This window comes from Paramisgurnus dabryanus, chromosome 5 (assembly GCF_030506205.2).
Source record: "Paramisgurnus dabryanus chromosome 5, PD_genome_1.1, whole genome shotgun sequence".
NCBI lineage: Eukaryota > Metazoa > Chordata > Actinopteri > Cypriniformes > Cobitidae > Paramisgurnus > Paramisgurnus dabryanus.
The window spans coordinates 31,429,586-31,446,504 of NC_133341.1; the positions used below are offsets into that span (position 1 = coordinate 31,429,586).

Below are 16,919 nucleotides of genomic sequence, written 5' to 3' on the forward strand. Positions count from 1 at the left end.
TTCTTTTCATTAGATGTTTATTAGAAACGTGTCAAATAACGTTACAAGTGACACAAAGAAGGACAAAAAACGAATTGCGTTCAGTGAATCATATACAATCTTCACCCAAACAAGAAAATTATGTCAAACAGCCTCTTTTTATTACAAACTCATTTTGACTTTCTCTTGTGGAGGGCAAAACATTATGGACAGACCGCCTCAGTTAGCATTCATGTTTATTGCATCATCTTCCCAATAAAAGCGAAAGGGGAGTTGAGTCACCAGAATCGCTAAAATTCTGCCTTACATCTTCATTCATGTCCATCACTTTAAACAATTATTGTGTTATGCAAAATAAAACATTTACATTTAGCACGCACTCCCATCAGTCCATCAGCACTTCTTCTTTTTCTTCTTTTTGTCTGCTTTGCTGGCCTCATCGTGGGCTTTTCTCTTAGCCGCTAGCTTGTTAGCCTGTAAGAAAGTGTGCGTTAGATTAACAAACAGTAAAGTCAATTAAGGCCACTGGAGCTTAAATAATAAAGCCGATAATGGATCAAGAACCTTAAACAGGGTCTTGATACCCACTACTATAGTACTGAATAAAGACAATGTTTAAACGTTTAACCATTAACCAAAGTACACATTATCAACACCATTCCACTGAGACTAAACCATTACAAACCGAACTAGAAACAATGGAGGGCATTATTCTGGTTAAACATTAATACAAAATGTAACCTTTATATATATATATATCTTCAAAATTAGCAAAAGATTACGTACAACAAAAGACACACAGGCTTACCTCTCTGATGTTCCTCTTCTTGCCAAACATGATCTTGTCGTAAAGGTATTTCTCTTTCTTCTTCATCATCATGATGGCGAGCCTTTTCTCCTCAGCTTTCTCCTCTTCTTCCAGTCTCGTACGGTTCTCCGGTTTCACTTTACCAGGGGTCACCTTCACAGGTAAGCTCTGAAGAGGAACCAGCACATGACATCACTACACACAAACTCTACCCTTATTTTGTTAAGCAAGACCACACATTTACAATCAACACAAACCCCTATAAGGCTCTGCAAAATATTAATTAACGGCATTATCACTAAATGCCTCTAATCTCTTTGTGTGGTTAATACCTTGCTGGACCTTGAGATAAAAATGTTGCCTTTTGTATTTATTGTCTGTTTTGGTGTTTTGTGGTGAATTGTTCAATTTGTGTCATGCGTCAACAAACAGAATTGCAAAAATGTTTTTGAGCAGGATTCTGGACATTTCCCAAACTGCAAAAAATGACTCTTACTAGGGTTGCAAAGGGGCGGAAAGTTTCCGGCAAATTTCCAGAAACACTCCATGGGAACTTCATCTTTGAAATTTTGGAAATACTTCACAGGAATTTATAAGAATAATTTGGAAATTTAGTAAAATGTCATATACAAACACAAATAAACATTTGTTTGGTCATAAGCAGACATGCATGCAAAGTAAAAATGACGTAAAAAAAAGAATAGAAAAAAATTTACCCCAAACTTTTGAACAACAGTGTGTATTGTTATGCAGGGTTCACACCGGACATAGTAGAGGCGGCAAGCACGAGTGATTTACATGTTAAGTCAATGCAAAGATGTGAATATGCATCCTGTGGCGTGGCGCACATGGTGCGGAACGCGCGGCACCCATGCCACGAGAAACGCGCAAGTTAAAAATCTGAACTTTGGCGGATTTGGGCACCGCGTTAACCAATTAGGACGTTGCTGTAGTAGTGACGTGATTACAGAAAGCTTGCGGAGTCGCAGAAGCCCCTCCCTTGATGCGAATTTCCGCATGAAAGCCTTGAATGACTAGAATTTCACGCACGGCTTTCATGCGCGAATGAAGCGAGTAAACTCAAAATAGCGCGTTTTTGCCGCCTCTACCACGGCTGGTGTGAATGCACCATTACAAAAGATTTTTATTTTAAATAAACAGTTCTTTGTTTTAATAAATCTGTTCTTTTTACAAATTTTATTGGTCAAAAATCCTGATCAAACCTGGATTAATTTGATCAAAAATCTTTCTAGTAAACCTTATTTCTTACTTTAGTACTTACACTGAAAAAAATGATTTTCAAGAAAAAAATTCCTTAGTATTTTTGTCTTATTTTCAGTATAAAATATCAAAAAATTGTTAAATTAAGATCTATTTTATTGATGAGGAAAATAATCTAAGAAAATGTGTAGTTTTTAGACAAAAATATTAAATTTAAACACTGCAAAAAATATTTTCAAGAAAACATTTTCTTAGTATTTTTGTCTTGTTTTCAGTAAAAATATCTAAACATTCTTAATTTAAGATGCTTTTTCTTGATGAGCAAAAGTCTAGTTTTTAGACCAAAAATATCAAATTTAAGTGATTTTGTGCATAAAAACAAGCAAAAAAAATCTGCCAATGGGGTAAGTAAATTTTTCTTGAATTTGGTGTTTAAAAAAAATCAAGATTTTTTTGCTTACCCCATTGGCAGATAATTTTTTGCTTGTTTTATGCACAAAATCACTTAAATTTGATATTTTTGGTCTAAAACTAGACTTATTTTCTTGGGTCGTTATGCTCATCAAGAAAAAGCATCTTAATTTAAGAATTTTTAGATATTTTTACTGAAAACAAAACAGAAATACTAAAGATTTTTATCTTGAAAATCATTTTTTTTGCATTGAATGAATTTGTGCAAAAAAAAAAAAAAAACTGCCAATGGGGTATGAAAAAAAACACTTAATTCAAGAAAAATGTTCTTACCCCATTGGCAGATTTTTTGCTTGTATTTTGAACAAATTCACTTACATTTGATATTTTTGTCTAAAAACTAGACTTATTAAGAATTTTTTCATTTTTTTCACTAAAAACAAAACAAAAATATTAAGTGAAAAAGTCATTTTTTGCAGTGCACAGCTAGCATTGATCGCCATTTTTAATATAATAGAAGTGAATGTGATTGGGTCTATAAAGCACCACAACAGCATTGTTTTTGTAATTTACGGTTTTCTAAATAAAATCATCCTTGATATCTTTATTATTGACTGAGTAAGATTGAAATCAATGATTTATCTAAAACTTTAATGCTGAGATTTCACACACAGGGTCACATATTTCAATTCATATATGAGTTAGTTCAAAACATGAGCAGTAGATGAGGGTGAGTAAATGGTAAGTGATCCTTTAAAACCCAGCGACGTTTGTCAATCTGCCTACCTTTCCTTTAGATCTCATCTCTTCCATTTTCGCTAGATTTGCTTCATCTTCAGACTCGTCTTCCTCACTCTGATCATCCGCCTCATCATCATCATCCTCCTCGTCTTCTTCCTCTTCCTCATCTTCTTCTTCCTCCTCGTCATCGTCTTCTGTAAAAAGTTAGTTTGTCGAGTCAACCAACGATTCAATCATATACACATCAATACAAGGTATGGTCAGATCTCTTACGTGATTTCTCTCCTCTCTGCAGAGCCAGAAGTTTGATCTTCTCAGGTGGAACATAATCTCCTTCTTTCTCCTCCACGAACGGTGACAGGTGGGGTGGCATGGTCACACCCAGGAAATAATCCTCTACAGGTAACAGGATCTTTGCATTTACTGAATCATACACCCATTGGGGCTGGATGTAGTACCTGCGGGGGTTAAGTAATGAGAACATTCATACGAATAAATAAAAGGCTTCTGTAATATCATAGCGCATAAAATGAAATTACTCGGTTGAATATGGTACAGTATGACTTGATTATGTAGGATGATTTTATGTAGAAAACAATACATCTAAAGAACATTTAGTAAAAAAAATAACCTTGATATCTTTAATATCGAATGAGTAAGATCATGTCAAAGATGTGAAATGCTCCTAATCACATTATTAGATTATAAGACTTTAAACTAGATTTTACAGACAGGTGTCAGCTACTGTTTGTACAAACTCATATCACTAACAGACCCCCGGTTACAGACAGTAATGCTTAAATAAATAGAAAGGCTTTTAAAGTGCACAGAGTGGATCTCTTCGGGTCAATAGCAAATGTAAACACAGAGTTCAGGTACGTTATATATAACAAAGTAAACACCCTATACAAACAATGACAAAAAGTGAGTTTGTTTCTGACCTGTTGATGTATTGCTTGTCTATGCTGGGTCTGTCCACAATGTGATGCGTGATTGTTTCGTCTGTGACATCATACGTACTGCCGATGCACAGGGATTTATCCCAGGACACCTGCCCACCAAAACACCTGCAAACATGGAAGACATGAATGTACACAGTTGTAGTGAAACTATACGCACAAAAATAAAAACACAATTGTAACACTAAAAGTTACCTGTAGACAGTATAAACCTAAAGCCAAACACTGTAAACATAAATATATTTTATGGGATACAAAATAGGGCTTGAAACTTTGTACTTTACATAAGTTTGCGATAAACAATATATTTTTTTTATAAAGTACCGTATCACTCTCTAAAAGTCAATACTGGTCAAACTACATCGGGACCATTAAGCCCAAAGTACAGTTTGTTTTTTACGTGTATACGAACTTAGTACACGTAAGGTCGATCGCACAGCCTTGCAAGCATAGTTTATTTGTAAGTGTACACAGACGTTCAATGCATGTGCATTGAATGTCAACCAGGACTTTGACCAAGCACGTTTTTTCTATTAACCAATTCTATGAGCAACAGCACAGTCATATTCTCAACGCATTAACAACTTATTGCGCCAAAAAACTATTCAAAAACAAGCTCCAGTTTCGGAAGTTTATTGCACCAAGTGCCTAAAGCAGGGTCTCAAACTGGCTTCGGGCCATTTCTGAGATGGACATCTTGTCGGAGGGGCGTAGAGCTATTTTAATATAAAAAACACAATATTTCTGTATATGTACTGCATTTAAATTATATTATTAAACATATAATAATACATACAAATATAAAAAGTGCTTTCAATCTATTTGATACTTTATTTATAAGCGCAAGTAAATATTTTCTAAACCTTATCTTAAATTAATTAATATAATAATAATAATTATGATAATAAATACAAACTTTTTCTTTAAAAAACCTTGCAACAACCTCTCACGCGCTTAGGAATGAAAAAAGAATTGCATTGACGTTTAACACATGTTTTAGACACAACATATTTACTTTCATCTCCAAAGCAGATGTATTTCTCCTGGTTTGATAAACTCCATTCTCCATAGCGTGTATAGCCTACAAACTTAACTGGAACTTGTTCACTTTCTGTACAAGACCCGCCCTCCTCTCTAGCAATTGGCTAAGACAACCTAATATCATGTTCCTATTGGCTGTGACAGCTGTGCGTGCTGACTCGTGAATCAAGGTGGTAGGGTGAAGGGGACCGGATATTATTACCAGTTCGTTATTTCAAATGTGGTATGCTCGGTTTTTTCCAAGCGCGTCCACGCAGAAAGTGCCTCCGACTGTAATTTGCAGCCTGATAAATACATTTTGACCTGCCCTCAAGCCGGAAATAAAAATACTTTAAGCCCTGTGTTTATTATTAGTGAAAGAGTCAGCCATGTGCGTGTCGTAAAAATACATTTACATTAAAGGAATTGTCCAATTTCTTTAAAAAAAATCCAGATAATTTACTCACCACCATGTCATCCAAAATGTTGATGTCTTTCTTTGTTCAGTCGAGAAGAAATTATGTTTTTTGAGGAAAACATTGCAGGATTTTTCTCATTTTAATGGACTTTAATAGAGCCCAACACTTAATACTTAACTCAACACTTAACAGTTTTTTTCAACGGAGTTTCAAAGGACTCTAAACGATCCCAAACGAGGCATAAGAGTCTTATCTAGCAAAACGATTGTCATTTTTGACAAGAAAAATAAAAAATATGCACTTTTAAACCACAACTTCTCGTCTAGGTCCGGTCATGTGATGCGCAGGCGCGACCCCACGCAATACGTCATGACGTCAAGAGGTCACAGAGGACGAACGCGAAACTACGCCCCAGTGTTTACAAGTGTGGAGAAAGAGAGCCGTTCTGACATTCTTGTATGTCGCATGATAGTAATTAATGTCTTTCTGTCAGTTTATTGTTTACAATGGTCCGCAAATGTGCGTTTCATATATCTAACACGTGACCTCCCTACGTCACTACGCATTTACGTTAGGTCGTGCTGGCGTATCAAAAAGTGCATATTTTTTTTATTTTTCTCGTCAAAAATGTCAATTGTTTTGCTAGATAAGACCCTTATGCCTCGTTTGGGATCGTTTAGATTCCTTTGAAACTCCGTTGAAAAAACTGTTAAGTGTTGAGTTAAGTGTTAAATGTTGGGCTCTATTAAAGTCCATTAAACTGAGAAAAATCCTGCAATGTTTTCCTCAAAAAACATAATTTCTTCTCGACTGAACAAAGAAAGATATTAACATTTTGGATGACATGGTGGTGAGTAAATTATCTGGATTTTTCTTTTAAGAAAATTGACTTTTCCTTTAACGTGTTATTAACATGTTCATTTTGACAGCCCTACTTATATATATGTATTAGGGCTGGGATAAACGATTATTTTTTTTTACGATTAATCTAGCGATTATTTTTCCGATGCATCGATTAATCTAACGATTCATTTTGTCAGTCCGATTCGACTTCGATTCGATTCTCGGTTATCTCCCCATTAATTAACTAATAGCAATTTATACATGTCGATTTACATATCTGAATGTAAACATTTCAATATATCTTTATTGCTCTTAAAATTTCAAAATAAAAAAAGACTATACAAGTGCAAAATAATGCATTCTTAGACAGAGGTAGCATTCAGTAAAGCATTTGCAGTGCATACTGTGCAGTTAAGTAACCGTATAAAAATCTCAAGTTCAAATTACTTTATTTTACATGCATTTATGAGCAAAACCTCTTCAGTGTGCCTTTTGATGGTCTGTGTAATTTTTATAACTAGATTTGTTTAATCCACATTGTTTTCGTGCTGTTCAGTAATGTAATGACAGATATAAACACAATTATAGACTTAAGAAGCACATATATTATTAAATGTCTTTCTCTTAAGTTTTCTTAAGATAGATTAGGACTCATTTACTGTTGGACAGAGAGTGAATGAAAGCGCAGTCTTCTGGCAACAGTGACATATTTCATTGCTTTCTGTTAAATTGCTCAAAGGACTGTTTAAAACACACTTGGCATCACATTCATGATTTTATGGTAAAATGACACTTTTTCGCGTAAATCCACGAGCATTTAAGCCATAAACAAAGCACTTTCACTTTAATTGAGCGTGAGCAGCGCAGCAGAACCACGCAGAAACGATTGCAGCACTGTTGCTACAGAGCCGCCCAAGTATTTGCAGCTGGCTCCGACCTCCGTTTATATCCGTTTCGAGCCGCGAGCTCGCGCTGCTCATGCGGCGGGGTGCATGCTTGTTAACATGGACGCTGAAAAACCACGCGCCGCGCGGACGCAGGCACTGCTCACCCTTGCTGTGTGAAACCGGCGTGGACTGAAGCCAATTGCGTTGCTACTACTGCGCCGCCTTTTTGGGTCTGACGAATCGACGCGCATATTTTGCGTCGACGTCGTCGATTACGTTGACGCGTTGTCCCAGCCCTAATATGTATGTATGTGTAGGCATGGGCCGGTTACCGGTTTTAGGGTATACCGAGGTTTTAAACAGTCAAGACTTCAAAACCACTAAAATGTCTCTGATACCATCTCCAAGGTATGAGCTGTGTTTATACAAAATTCATTAAATCATTAAGTCGTGGGATTGATTTGATGTTTACATTTAATATACATTACGAAAATATTATATATTTTTTGAAAGCATATTATAATTTTAAGGCTTTATTTTTACCTGGTATTTTAAAATAACACATTTTAGTGTTGCAGAATCTTATACCGGCCCATGCCTTTACATATGTATGCATATATGTATGCATGTTCACTTGGAATCAAACCCATGGCCTTTGTGGTGGTGACACAATGCAACATCAATTTAGCTACAGGAAAACAAGTGAACAGATTACTCCTCATATCAAATAATTCCCCTCTTAAGATCACAGATGTGTTGACTCAACTGCTTTATATGAAAGTACGGGACACCCATGTTTTGTTTCATTTACCGGATCACAAATGCCAGTGACTCTCTGGGGACCTCTCTGTTGAGAAAAATCTTGAGCCCTTCAAAGAGTTTCTTCTGTGTGTCCCTCTCCAGCTCCGCCTTTTCCCTGGCCTCCATCTTCTCCAGATCCTCCTGGAAGCACGAGCGCATATACATTTAAAGATCACATTGAATCATAAGGACAAATGTCACCTGCATTCTGAAGACCATTTCATCATATGATGTTGTTTTAACACCTTCACTTGGTAACCATAGCAACAGCCTCCCTCAGTGAACGTGAGAGGCGAGGCCACGAGATTGGTCCAAAACAAAAAATAATAAAAGAATGAGCTGCTCTTGGTGTTAAACGCTTCATTGACTTGCAGTTTGCATGACTTAAATAGCTCTGTGACACTCGTGACTCTTTACGCCTGAACTGTGGAAAGTCTTTGTAAAGTCGCATATCTGCATTTATTACAGAGGCTCACACGACTTTAGTGACAGAAAAACAAATCGCATAGGACATTGCTGGCAGTTGAAATAGGAGACTTCAGATGATTTAATCCCACTTTAATTATGAACATTTTAATAATTGCATGATATATTCTTTATTACGTAGCATAAATACACAAACATAAATACACAAATTATGCTAACATTCGTGTGCCAGTCCCTCTGCTATCTGCAATGACCAAAAACTTTGACTATAAGTAACTTCAGTTATATTTCTATATAAATATTGCAATATGAATCCCCCTTGACTTTGGTTGTGTTTTGCGCCCCATTTCACGCATTGGACACATGCTTTTATCATAGGCAATATATTTTGGATATACTTTATTAGCATGAGCAACCCTGGTATTCAAACCTACGACCTTAGGATTTCAAGTGCTATGCTCCAGAACACATCCACTAAACCATACATTACTTTTTATAAGTCACGTAATTGTTTCTCTCCTCACCCCTTCAACAGGAAAATGATCAAGCGCCGCTTCTTCTTCTTCTACTGTTGGAACCGTACGGGCCAGACTGGCACTCAACGCGGACAGTTTCTGAAGAACAGGTGCAAGCAGATGATCAGACACATTAACAGTGCATTGATGTTAATAAAGAAGAAAAAAGATGAGATGGGTAAATGAATGAGATGGTACCTCTGAATAGCTTTCTGAATCCAGGGCGTAATCTTCATCACACTCTGATTTGAGACTGACTTCTCCTTGGCCATCAAGCTAACATGCACCATCAAAGAATAAGAGATTAGATTCTTCAGGAAAACTTTAAAAAATGAACTATGGTGTGGCACATTTACAGATTTTTAAGTGTGTGATACCTTTGGTGGGTAGAGGAGGTTGAGAGTCTGGTAAAGGCGGAAGTTGACAAAGCCGAGCAGCGTTGTGTAGAGTTCTGTAAATGTGGCCATAACTCTGTAGTCTACATCTGTCGGGTGCTAGCAAACAATATAAAAAGTTACATAAAAAAAACTTACCATTTAACATAACATAAAATTATTCTTTTTTTTGTGCAGTCAAGAGTTCTTGTGTACTGAACTTGCAAGTAATCTAGTAGAACCAGCCGGTAATCTAGTAGAACAAGCCTATCTAGTAATCTAGTGTTTGCTGCACTAGCCAGTGATCTAGTGCTGATTGTACTAGCCAGTGATATTCGCTGCACTAGCAACTTGATTATGTATTTCCTAGAGTAGCCAGTGATCTTTTGTGTGCTGAACCTGCAAGTAATCTAGTAGAACCAGACAGAAATCTAGTAAAAAAGCAAGTGATCTGCTAGAACCAGACAGTTATCCAGTGTTTGGCTAAACTAGTCAGAGATATAGTAGAAAAAACTTGTAATCTTCTGTTTGCAAAACTAACCAGTGAACTAGTAGAACTAGCTAGTGATCTTATGTATGCTGAACTAGAAAGTAATCTAGTAGAACCAGCCAGTGATCTAGTGTTCACTAAACTATTTAGAGATCTAGTAGAACAAACTAGTGATCTAGTGTTCGCAGAACTTGCCAGTGATCTACTATAACCAACCAGTGATCTAGTATAACCTGCTAGTGATCTTGTGGGTGCTAAACTGGAAAGTAATCTAGTAGAACCAGCCAGTGATTAAGAGAACCAGCCAGTGATCTAGTGTTCCACACACTAGTCAGAGATCTAGTAAAACCAATTAGTGACTGAGTGTTCGCTGAACTAGCCAGTGATCTATCATAACCAGCCAGTGATCTACTAGAACTAGCCAGTAATCGTGAAGAACAAGCAAGTGATCTAGTAGAACCAGCTAGTGATCTAGTGTTCGCGGAACTAGCCAGTGATCTATTATAACCAGCCAGTGATCTAGTATAACTAGCTAGTGATCTAAGAGAACCAGCCAGTAATCTAAGAGAACCAGCCAGTAATCTAGTAGAACCAGCCAATGATCTAGTGTTTGCCAAAAGATTTAGAGATCTAGAAGAACAAACTTGTGATCTAGTGTTCACACAACTAGCAAGTGATGTATTTGAACAAGCTAGTAATCTAGTGTTCACAGAACTACCCAGTGATCCATTTTAAACAGCCAGTGATCTAGTAGAACTAGCTAGTGATCTTATGTATGCTTAACTAGAAAGTAATCTAGTAGAACCAGTCAGTGATCTAGTGTTTGCTTAACTATTTAGAGACCTAGTAGAACAAACTAGTGATCTAGTGTTCATGGAACTAGCCAGAGATTTATTAGAACAAACTAGTGACTATCCAGTGATCTACTATAACCAGCCAGTGATCTAGTAGAACCAGCCAGTAATCTAATGTCTGCTAAAATAGTCAGAGATCTAGTAGAACAAACTAGTGATCTAGTGTTTGCAGAATTAGATAGTGATATTGTGTGTGCTGAAATAGAATGTAATATAGTAGAACAAGCAAGTGATCTAGTAGAACCAGCCAGTGATCCGGTGTTCACTAAACTATTTAGAGATCTAGAACAACAACTTGTGATCTATTGTTTGCGGAACTAGCCAGTGATCTATAATAACCAGCCGATGATCTAGCAGAACTAGCTAGTGATCTAAGAGAACCAACCAGTGATCTAGTAGAACTAGCCAGTAATTTTGTTTGTGCTGAACTAGCCAGTAATCTAGCAGAACAAGCAAGTGATCTAATACAACCAGCCAGTGGTCTAGTAGAAGTAGTCAGTGATCTAGTGTTCACAGAACTAGATGATCAATGGTTCAAATAACACAGTTCATACTCACATCATGGGCAAACTGATATGGCACAATCCATGTGATCGTTTGTCCCAGGACCTCTGCCTGGTAATAAATCCCCTTAATTGATAGAAAAACCTATGAGGGAAACAACATTTATTTAAATTTAGCAAAGTAGTAACGTAGACAATACAGTACGACATAATTTGGAAAAACACAAAATATATAACTATATAATAAAAGTATAAATGATAAAAGATTACATTAATTTCAACTAAAGTGCAATTGCTCTTTTCACCAATAAGGTTTTTGACCTGCAAAATGCTAAAGACCTCTGTACGACTTTATAAAAGTTAGATTAGAAAGATGAATTTAATTTTAAAAGAATGTGCATGTTCACAATACCTTTCTCAATGAGCGTGAGGTGATGATATAGTTCATCCACTCAACACTGAGTCTCCTGCACAGCTGAATGGTCTGGACGTGGCATTTTCCCGTACGAGCGAATGTAGAGAACAGGAAGCACATGGACAGAGAGTCATCGACGTCTCGCAGAGCATCGATGAATGTTGGATATCTGATAATAACAAACTTATTTCAGAGACAGTACAGCTGACAAGCATTCGAACCAAACAATCTACGAGTGCAACCCATGACAACTATAAAAAAAGTGTTATTTAATTTATTATTATGTTTATTATTACAACATAGCTGTCTTTTTTTACATTTAAAAACATCTTAAAGGGATAGTTCGGCCAAAAACGATATTAAACCCATGATTTACTCACCCCCAAGCTGTCCGAGTTGCATATGTCCATCGTTTTTCAGACAAACACATTTTCGGATATTTTAGAAAATATTTTAGATCTTTCTGTTCATTAAATGTAATGTCACGGGGTCCAGCAATAGTCCACGACCTTCAAGTCCAAAAAAGTGCGTCCATCCTTCACAAATTAAATCCAAACGGCTCCAGGATGATAAACAAAGGTCTTCTGTGGGTAATCCGTGCGGTGTTGTTGTAGAAATATCCATATTTAAAATGTTATTAACGTTATAAACTACCTTCCGGTAGCGCCGCCATCTTAGACTCAGGAGAGAGTATTAGCGTAGTGTACGCACTTTTCTTAGTGACGTATGACAAATTCGGAGGGCGGGGGCACAGAGCAGCAGCAGAGAAACTCTGTACGCTGCGTAAGCTCTCATCCTGAATGCGGATCACTCCAAGATGGCGGCGCTACCGGAAGGTAGTTTATAACGTTAATAACATTTTAAATATGGATATTTCTACAACAACACCGCACGGATTACCCACAGAAGACCTTTGTTTATCATCCTGGAGCCGTTTGGATTTAATTTGTGAAGGATGGACGCACTTTTTTGGACTTGAAGGTCGTGGACTATTGCTGGACCCCGTGACATTACATTTAATGAACAGAAAGATCTAAAATATTTTCTAAAATATCCGAAAATGTGTTTGTCTGAAAAACGATGGACATATGCAACTCGGACAGCTTGGGGGTGAGTAAATCATGGGTTTAATATCGTTTTTGGCCGAACTATCCCTTTAAGTCTAAGTCTCCGATAATACAGTCAAGTCAAAACGCAAGAGCAGCCCCGACAATTACAGTATCATCTTTCCTCATGTTTTAGTTGTGAGAAGCCCTACCTGTATCATAAAAGTGTTGACACAAACAAATTATTTGCTTATTACACAACACTGTCTAGACAAACAAAACAAACAAACAAACTTTATATGAAGTATTTCCTAAGAAGTAAAGGTAAAGAGCGCCCTCTATTGTTTGAAGACTCACCTCTCTTTGATGATGTGGTCAAGTTTATAACAAGGCTTTCTCTCTTTAAGCCTCTGCACTCCACTCCATTCAGCTTTGCCATATGCTTTCCGCAGTTTACGCACAAAAATCTATATAAAGCAATATACATGTAGTTTTAACATTATCACATGATCTATAAAAAAACGACATCACTTTTAAATAACGCTAACTAAAGCAGCCAGTCCTCACCTTGTACTCTCTGAACTTGCCAACGATGGGCTCGTGTAGGAGGAAGCGAATGTCTTTAAGCAGGTAGAAAGTTCTTGGTGCTGTCGAGCCCTTGTTGACCTTCTTTTTGTGCTTGGGTTCATGTGGATAGATTCCTTTCAATATGCACAACCGCCTATAAAGTGTAAGGAAAAGGGTATTTATAATAACCTGAATAAAAAAATAAATAAACATATAATAGAAGCTATAAACATCTTGGAGGTTTTAATAGGGCGTATACAACAGCTATTTATAGACTAGTATTTTAGTATAACTAAAAATATAACATGTGGGGGCAGGTACCCCATCTAAGGGTAGTCCCTCATAAAATTATCATACAAAAATATATGCGTCAGGGTTTCCCGCAGCACATTTCAGTTCGGGTGGCCCGCCTAAGCTTGGAAACCCTACCGCCTTAACTAGGTGGTCAAAAAAATAATAATTTGCTGCTAGGGCTGCACGATTTGGGTAATTTTTCCCATTGCGGTTATTGATGCTAAAATTGCGATGTGCGATTGCGATTATACTAAATGGTATCGTGAGTCAACTTGATGGGTTTTAAAGAAAATCCACACACAGTTTAGCTAAAATTTGTATTTGTAAAACTAGAAATGTTTTCGTATTGCCACGTGATGTAGCAACTGCTCAGTGTCAGTAATCCTAAACCCAAAATACCGCCATACAACAGACATAGAGTTTTTTTTTAGCTACCAGATCACTGTCAACCTCCTCTGCATCCATCTTCGCTCTGGCATAAGTGACGAAGCACACCACAAACGTGCATGCCACACGTGCATTGCCGTTTTTGTTCATTTTTCTTTATTTTTTTTAAACAGCAAGGAAAATCATCAAACTGTTATCAGAAAGTTTGTGTTAATAAGTCCACACATTTATTTATTTAATATAATTGCAACATTTTGCTGTCATATAATTGCACAGGCTGACATCGCGATTGCGATGCGATTAATTGTGCAGCACTATTTGCTGCACAAAAGGCCGTCAAGTGCATCTCAGAGAATAGCGTGTAAGCGCTTAACACCGCGAGTGCGGGGACGCGCCACGCGGCCGAGATGCATTATTTGCATGCTACAGTAGTTACACTCCTTTAAGATGATGTAATTAATAGTGGGAAATAATCAGTTTTTAAATTTTTTGTGCTATCTATCATCGTTCGCCAGACGTTCTACAACATCTGCTTTAGTTTGTGTTTATTAACCCTTTAGTTTTACTTCATCACACAGCTATTCCCGTTAGAGGTAAAAACATTTAATTCATTAATAATCTAATATGGGTTTCGTATCGTATCAGGTCAGTATTAAAGTTAAATTCTTAATTTTAGGCAAAATCCAATATCCTGTCATTTTTTCTACCTTTTTCCCCCAAAACCCAAAACAGCCAGCCCTCCTTCACTGCAGAATGCAATAAATCCCCTCAACCAATCACAGCGCACCATTCCACGCATTGTAAACAATAATGGCGGCACGTTGAATACACACAGAATCCTAGTTTCCTCATCTTGTACTTCGTGATCAACAAACAAACAAAAACAAAATAATACTTTGGCATTGATAAATTTGTGGTGGTTTTCTGTGACAGGAATAAAAAGTAAGCCATCAAAATTTTACGTAAGAGGCACTCGGGAGACGGAAAAATGCCCCAGGGGATCTTATGAAAACTTTCCATTATTTAACGCGAAGCCAATGAATATCAAGCAGGACCAAAACATTTTACAGCTGATCGATGTCAAAAAAGTTCAGTGACGACGTCCCAAGTATAACAGCAGCTATGACAGTGTTATTAATATGACATAATAAGTAAGTGTTTTGTTTAATGACATTAATGTTTATTTCTTTTATCATACCACTAGTCAACTAAATGAATATAACATGGAAAGATAAATGCACATTTATATATTGATTCAATAGATTTATAGCATTTTGAAATAAAAAACTTGTCATGGATTTATAGCATTTTGTGGAAAAAATTATCAGTTTTTATAATAAATCTTTAAAAATCAATTTATGGATTTGAATTTTTTCTGTTTTTATAACCTAAAGATGCTATGTGAAAGTTTGTAATAGAAAGGTTTTCATCTGGTCACTTTCTTGGTATAAAAACAAGTTTTTACCAAAATTTGTCAAAATGGATTCATTGCGTTTTGGACCCAACTCTTTTAAAGCTGCTTTGAAGCAATGAAACATTGTAAAAAGCTATACAAATGTAAAATAGCGGAACTTAAGCAACAGTTCAGAACCAGTATGATACATAAAGTATAAGACATTTTAATTTATAAATTAAATGCATAAAGCACGTAACACATGAATAAAGCAAAGCATAAATATTTTTTTTTTGGGAAAAGTGATGCATTTAAGTTACTCCGTGAACCAACCTGAAATCAGCCAGACTCAGACTCAGCTTCTTGCGAGCTCTGTTTCTAGTTATGTAGTTTGTGACTGCTCCACTCTCATACTACAAGATGAAAAATGACAAGTTACGAAGTATTTTTTTTTTTAAACACAAAAACAACTATTTCACATTGGTCACTCTTATGTTTATGACGAATTACATTTAACAACCCTCCAATGACATCAATCAAACCGAGAAAATCTTTAATCTTTTAAAGAGACATTAAGATGCTAGTTTACAGTACAGTTAAACCGCGTTATGTAGCCATTTAAAGATAAAACAGTTATCCAAGTAACACCGATAACGTTGCACTTGCTTCTAAGCAATCAAGCTGACTAATAATCACGTACACGTATTTAATAATGTACATGTGTACAGTACATAAGTGTCTATAATAAATGAACACATGTATGCATGGGCCCTGATCAGAAATAATATTTATTATCGTTGTTATAAAACACTCCCGTACCTTCTTTTTCTGGAGACCGCCCATCACGGCGGATTGTGTCTTTTCTTAAATGACGAAGCTATAAATTAAAGAAAAGATTAAACGCAGTAACAAGAAATGTTCAAGCACACACAGCACGAACGCACTGCTTCCGAAAACACGTGTTGTGTGTGACGTCAGGCAGCAGAGAACGTAGGACCCTTGTTTCGGGGTGCCCAAGCGACTGCCTGCCTAAAAATATATGTAATGCAGTGGACGTTATTGGAAATCCCAACAAACTCACAATTTAGCCTTATAAAATATTCTAGAGCTTGGTATAAGTACAAAAAGATGTATGTTTTCAATAAAAATAACAAAACATTTAAAAATATCTTGATATTAGTAGTTATAGCTTATTTTACTGCTTGTTTAAAAAAAATAAAAAATAAAAAAAATTACAAATGTAATCAAATCTCCAAAACACACAAAACACTTTTCTATAATAAAACAATGGTTAACATCGAAGCCGTTTATTTGTAATTTCTTTTTAAAACATTTTTTTAGTTTTAAAAATAAAAAAAGAACAGTTTTAATATAGCCTTTAAATTTGAAGAGTTTCGTGGCAAAACGGGATAAATCAGTTTTTAACATTTTTGTCAAAACATGTATATTATTATATTATCATGTTATTATTTTGTTTTATGGTGCTACTTAGCTGTATTTTTTAACTTCTGAAGGTTTAAATCAAATGAACTGCAGTTGAATTGATATTAATTGAAATGCACAACG

At 36.2% G+C, this 16,919-nt stretch overlaps 1 protein-coding gene across 1 annotated transcript; it reads right to left on the reverse strand.

The window, feature by feature from the left end:
• On the reverse strand, positions 1–16,332 carry pes (pescadillo). The gene is made up of 15 exons (XM_065250913.2): positions 16,173–16,332; positions 15,687–15,766; positions 13,280–13,433; positions 13,070–13,179; positions 11,664–11,835; positions 11,307–11,396; positions 9,408–9,524; positions 9,229–9,306; positions 9,040–9,129; positions 8,100–8,230; positions 4,102–4,227; positions 3,434–3,618; positions 3,206–3,354; positions 788–955; positions 1–453 (listed from the first exon to the last, which is right to left on the reverse strand). The coding sequence occupies exons 1-15, from the start codon at positions 16,194–16,196 to the stop codon at positions 373–375; spliced, it is 1,755 nt and encodes a 584-aa protein (XP_065106985.1). The 5' UTR covers positions 16,197–16,332; the 3' UTR covers positions 1–372.
• Positions 16,333–16,919: the final 587 nt, after the last annotated feature.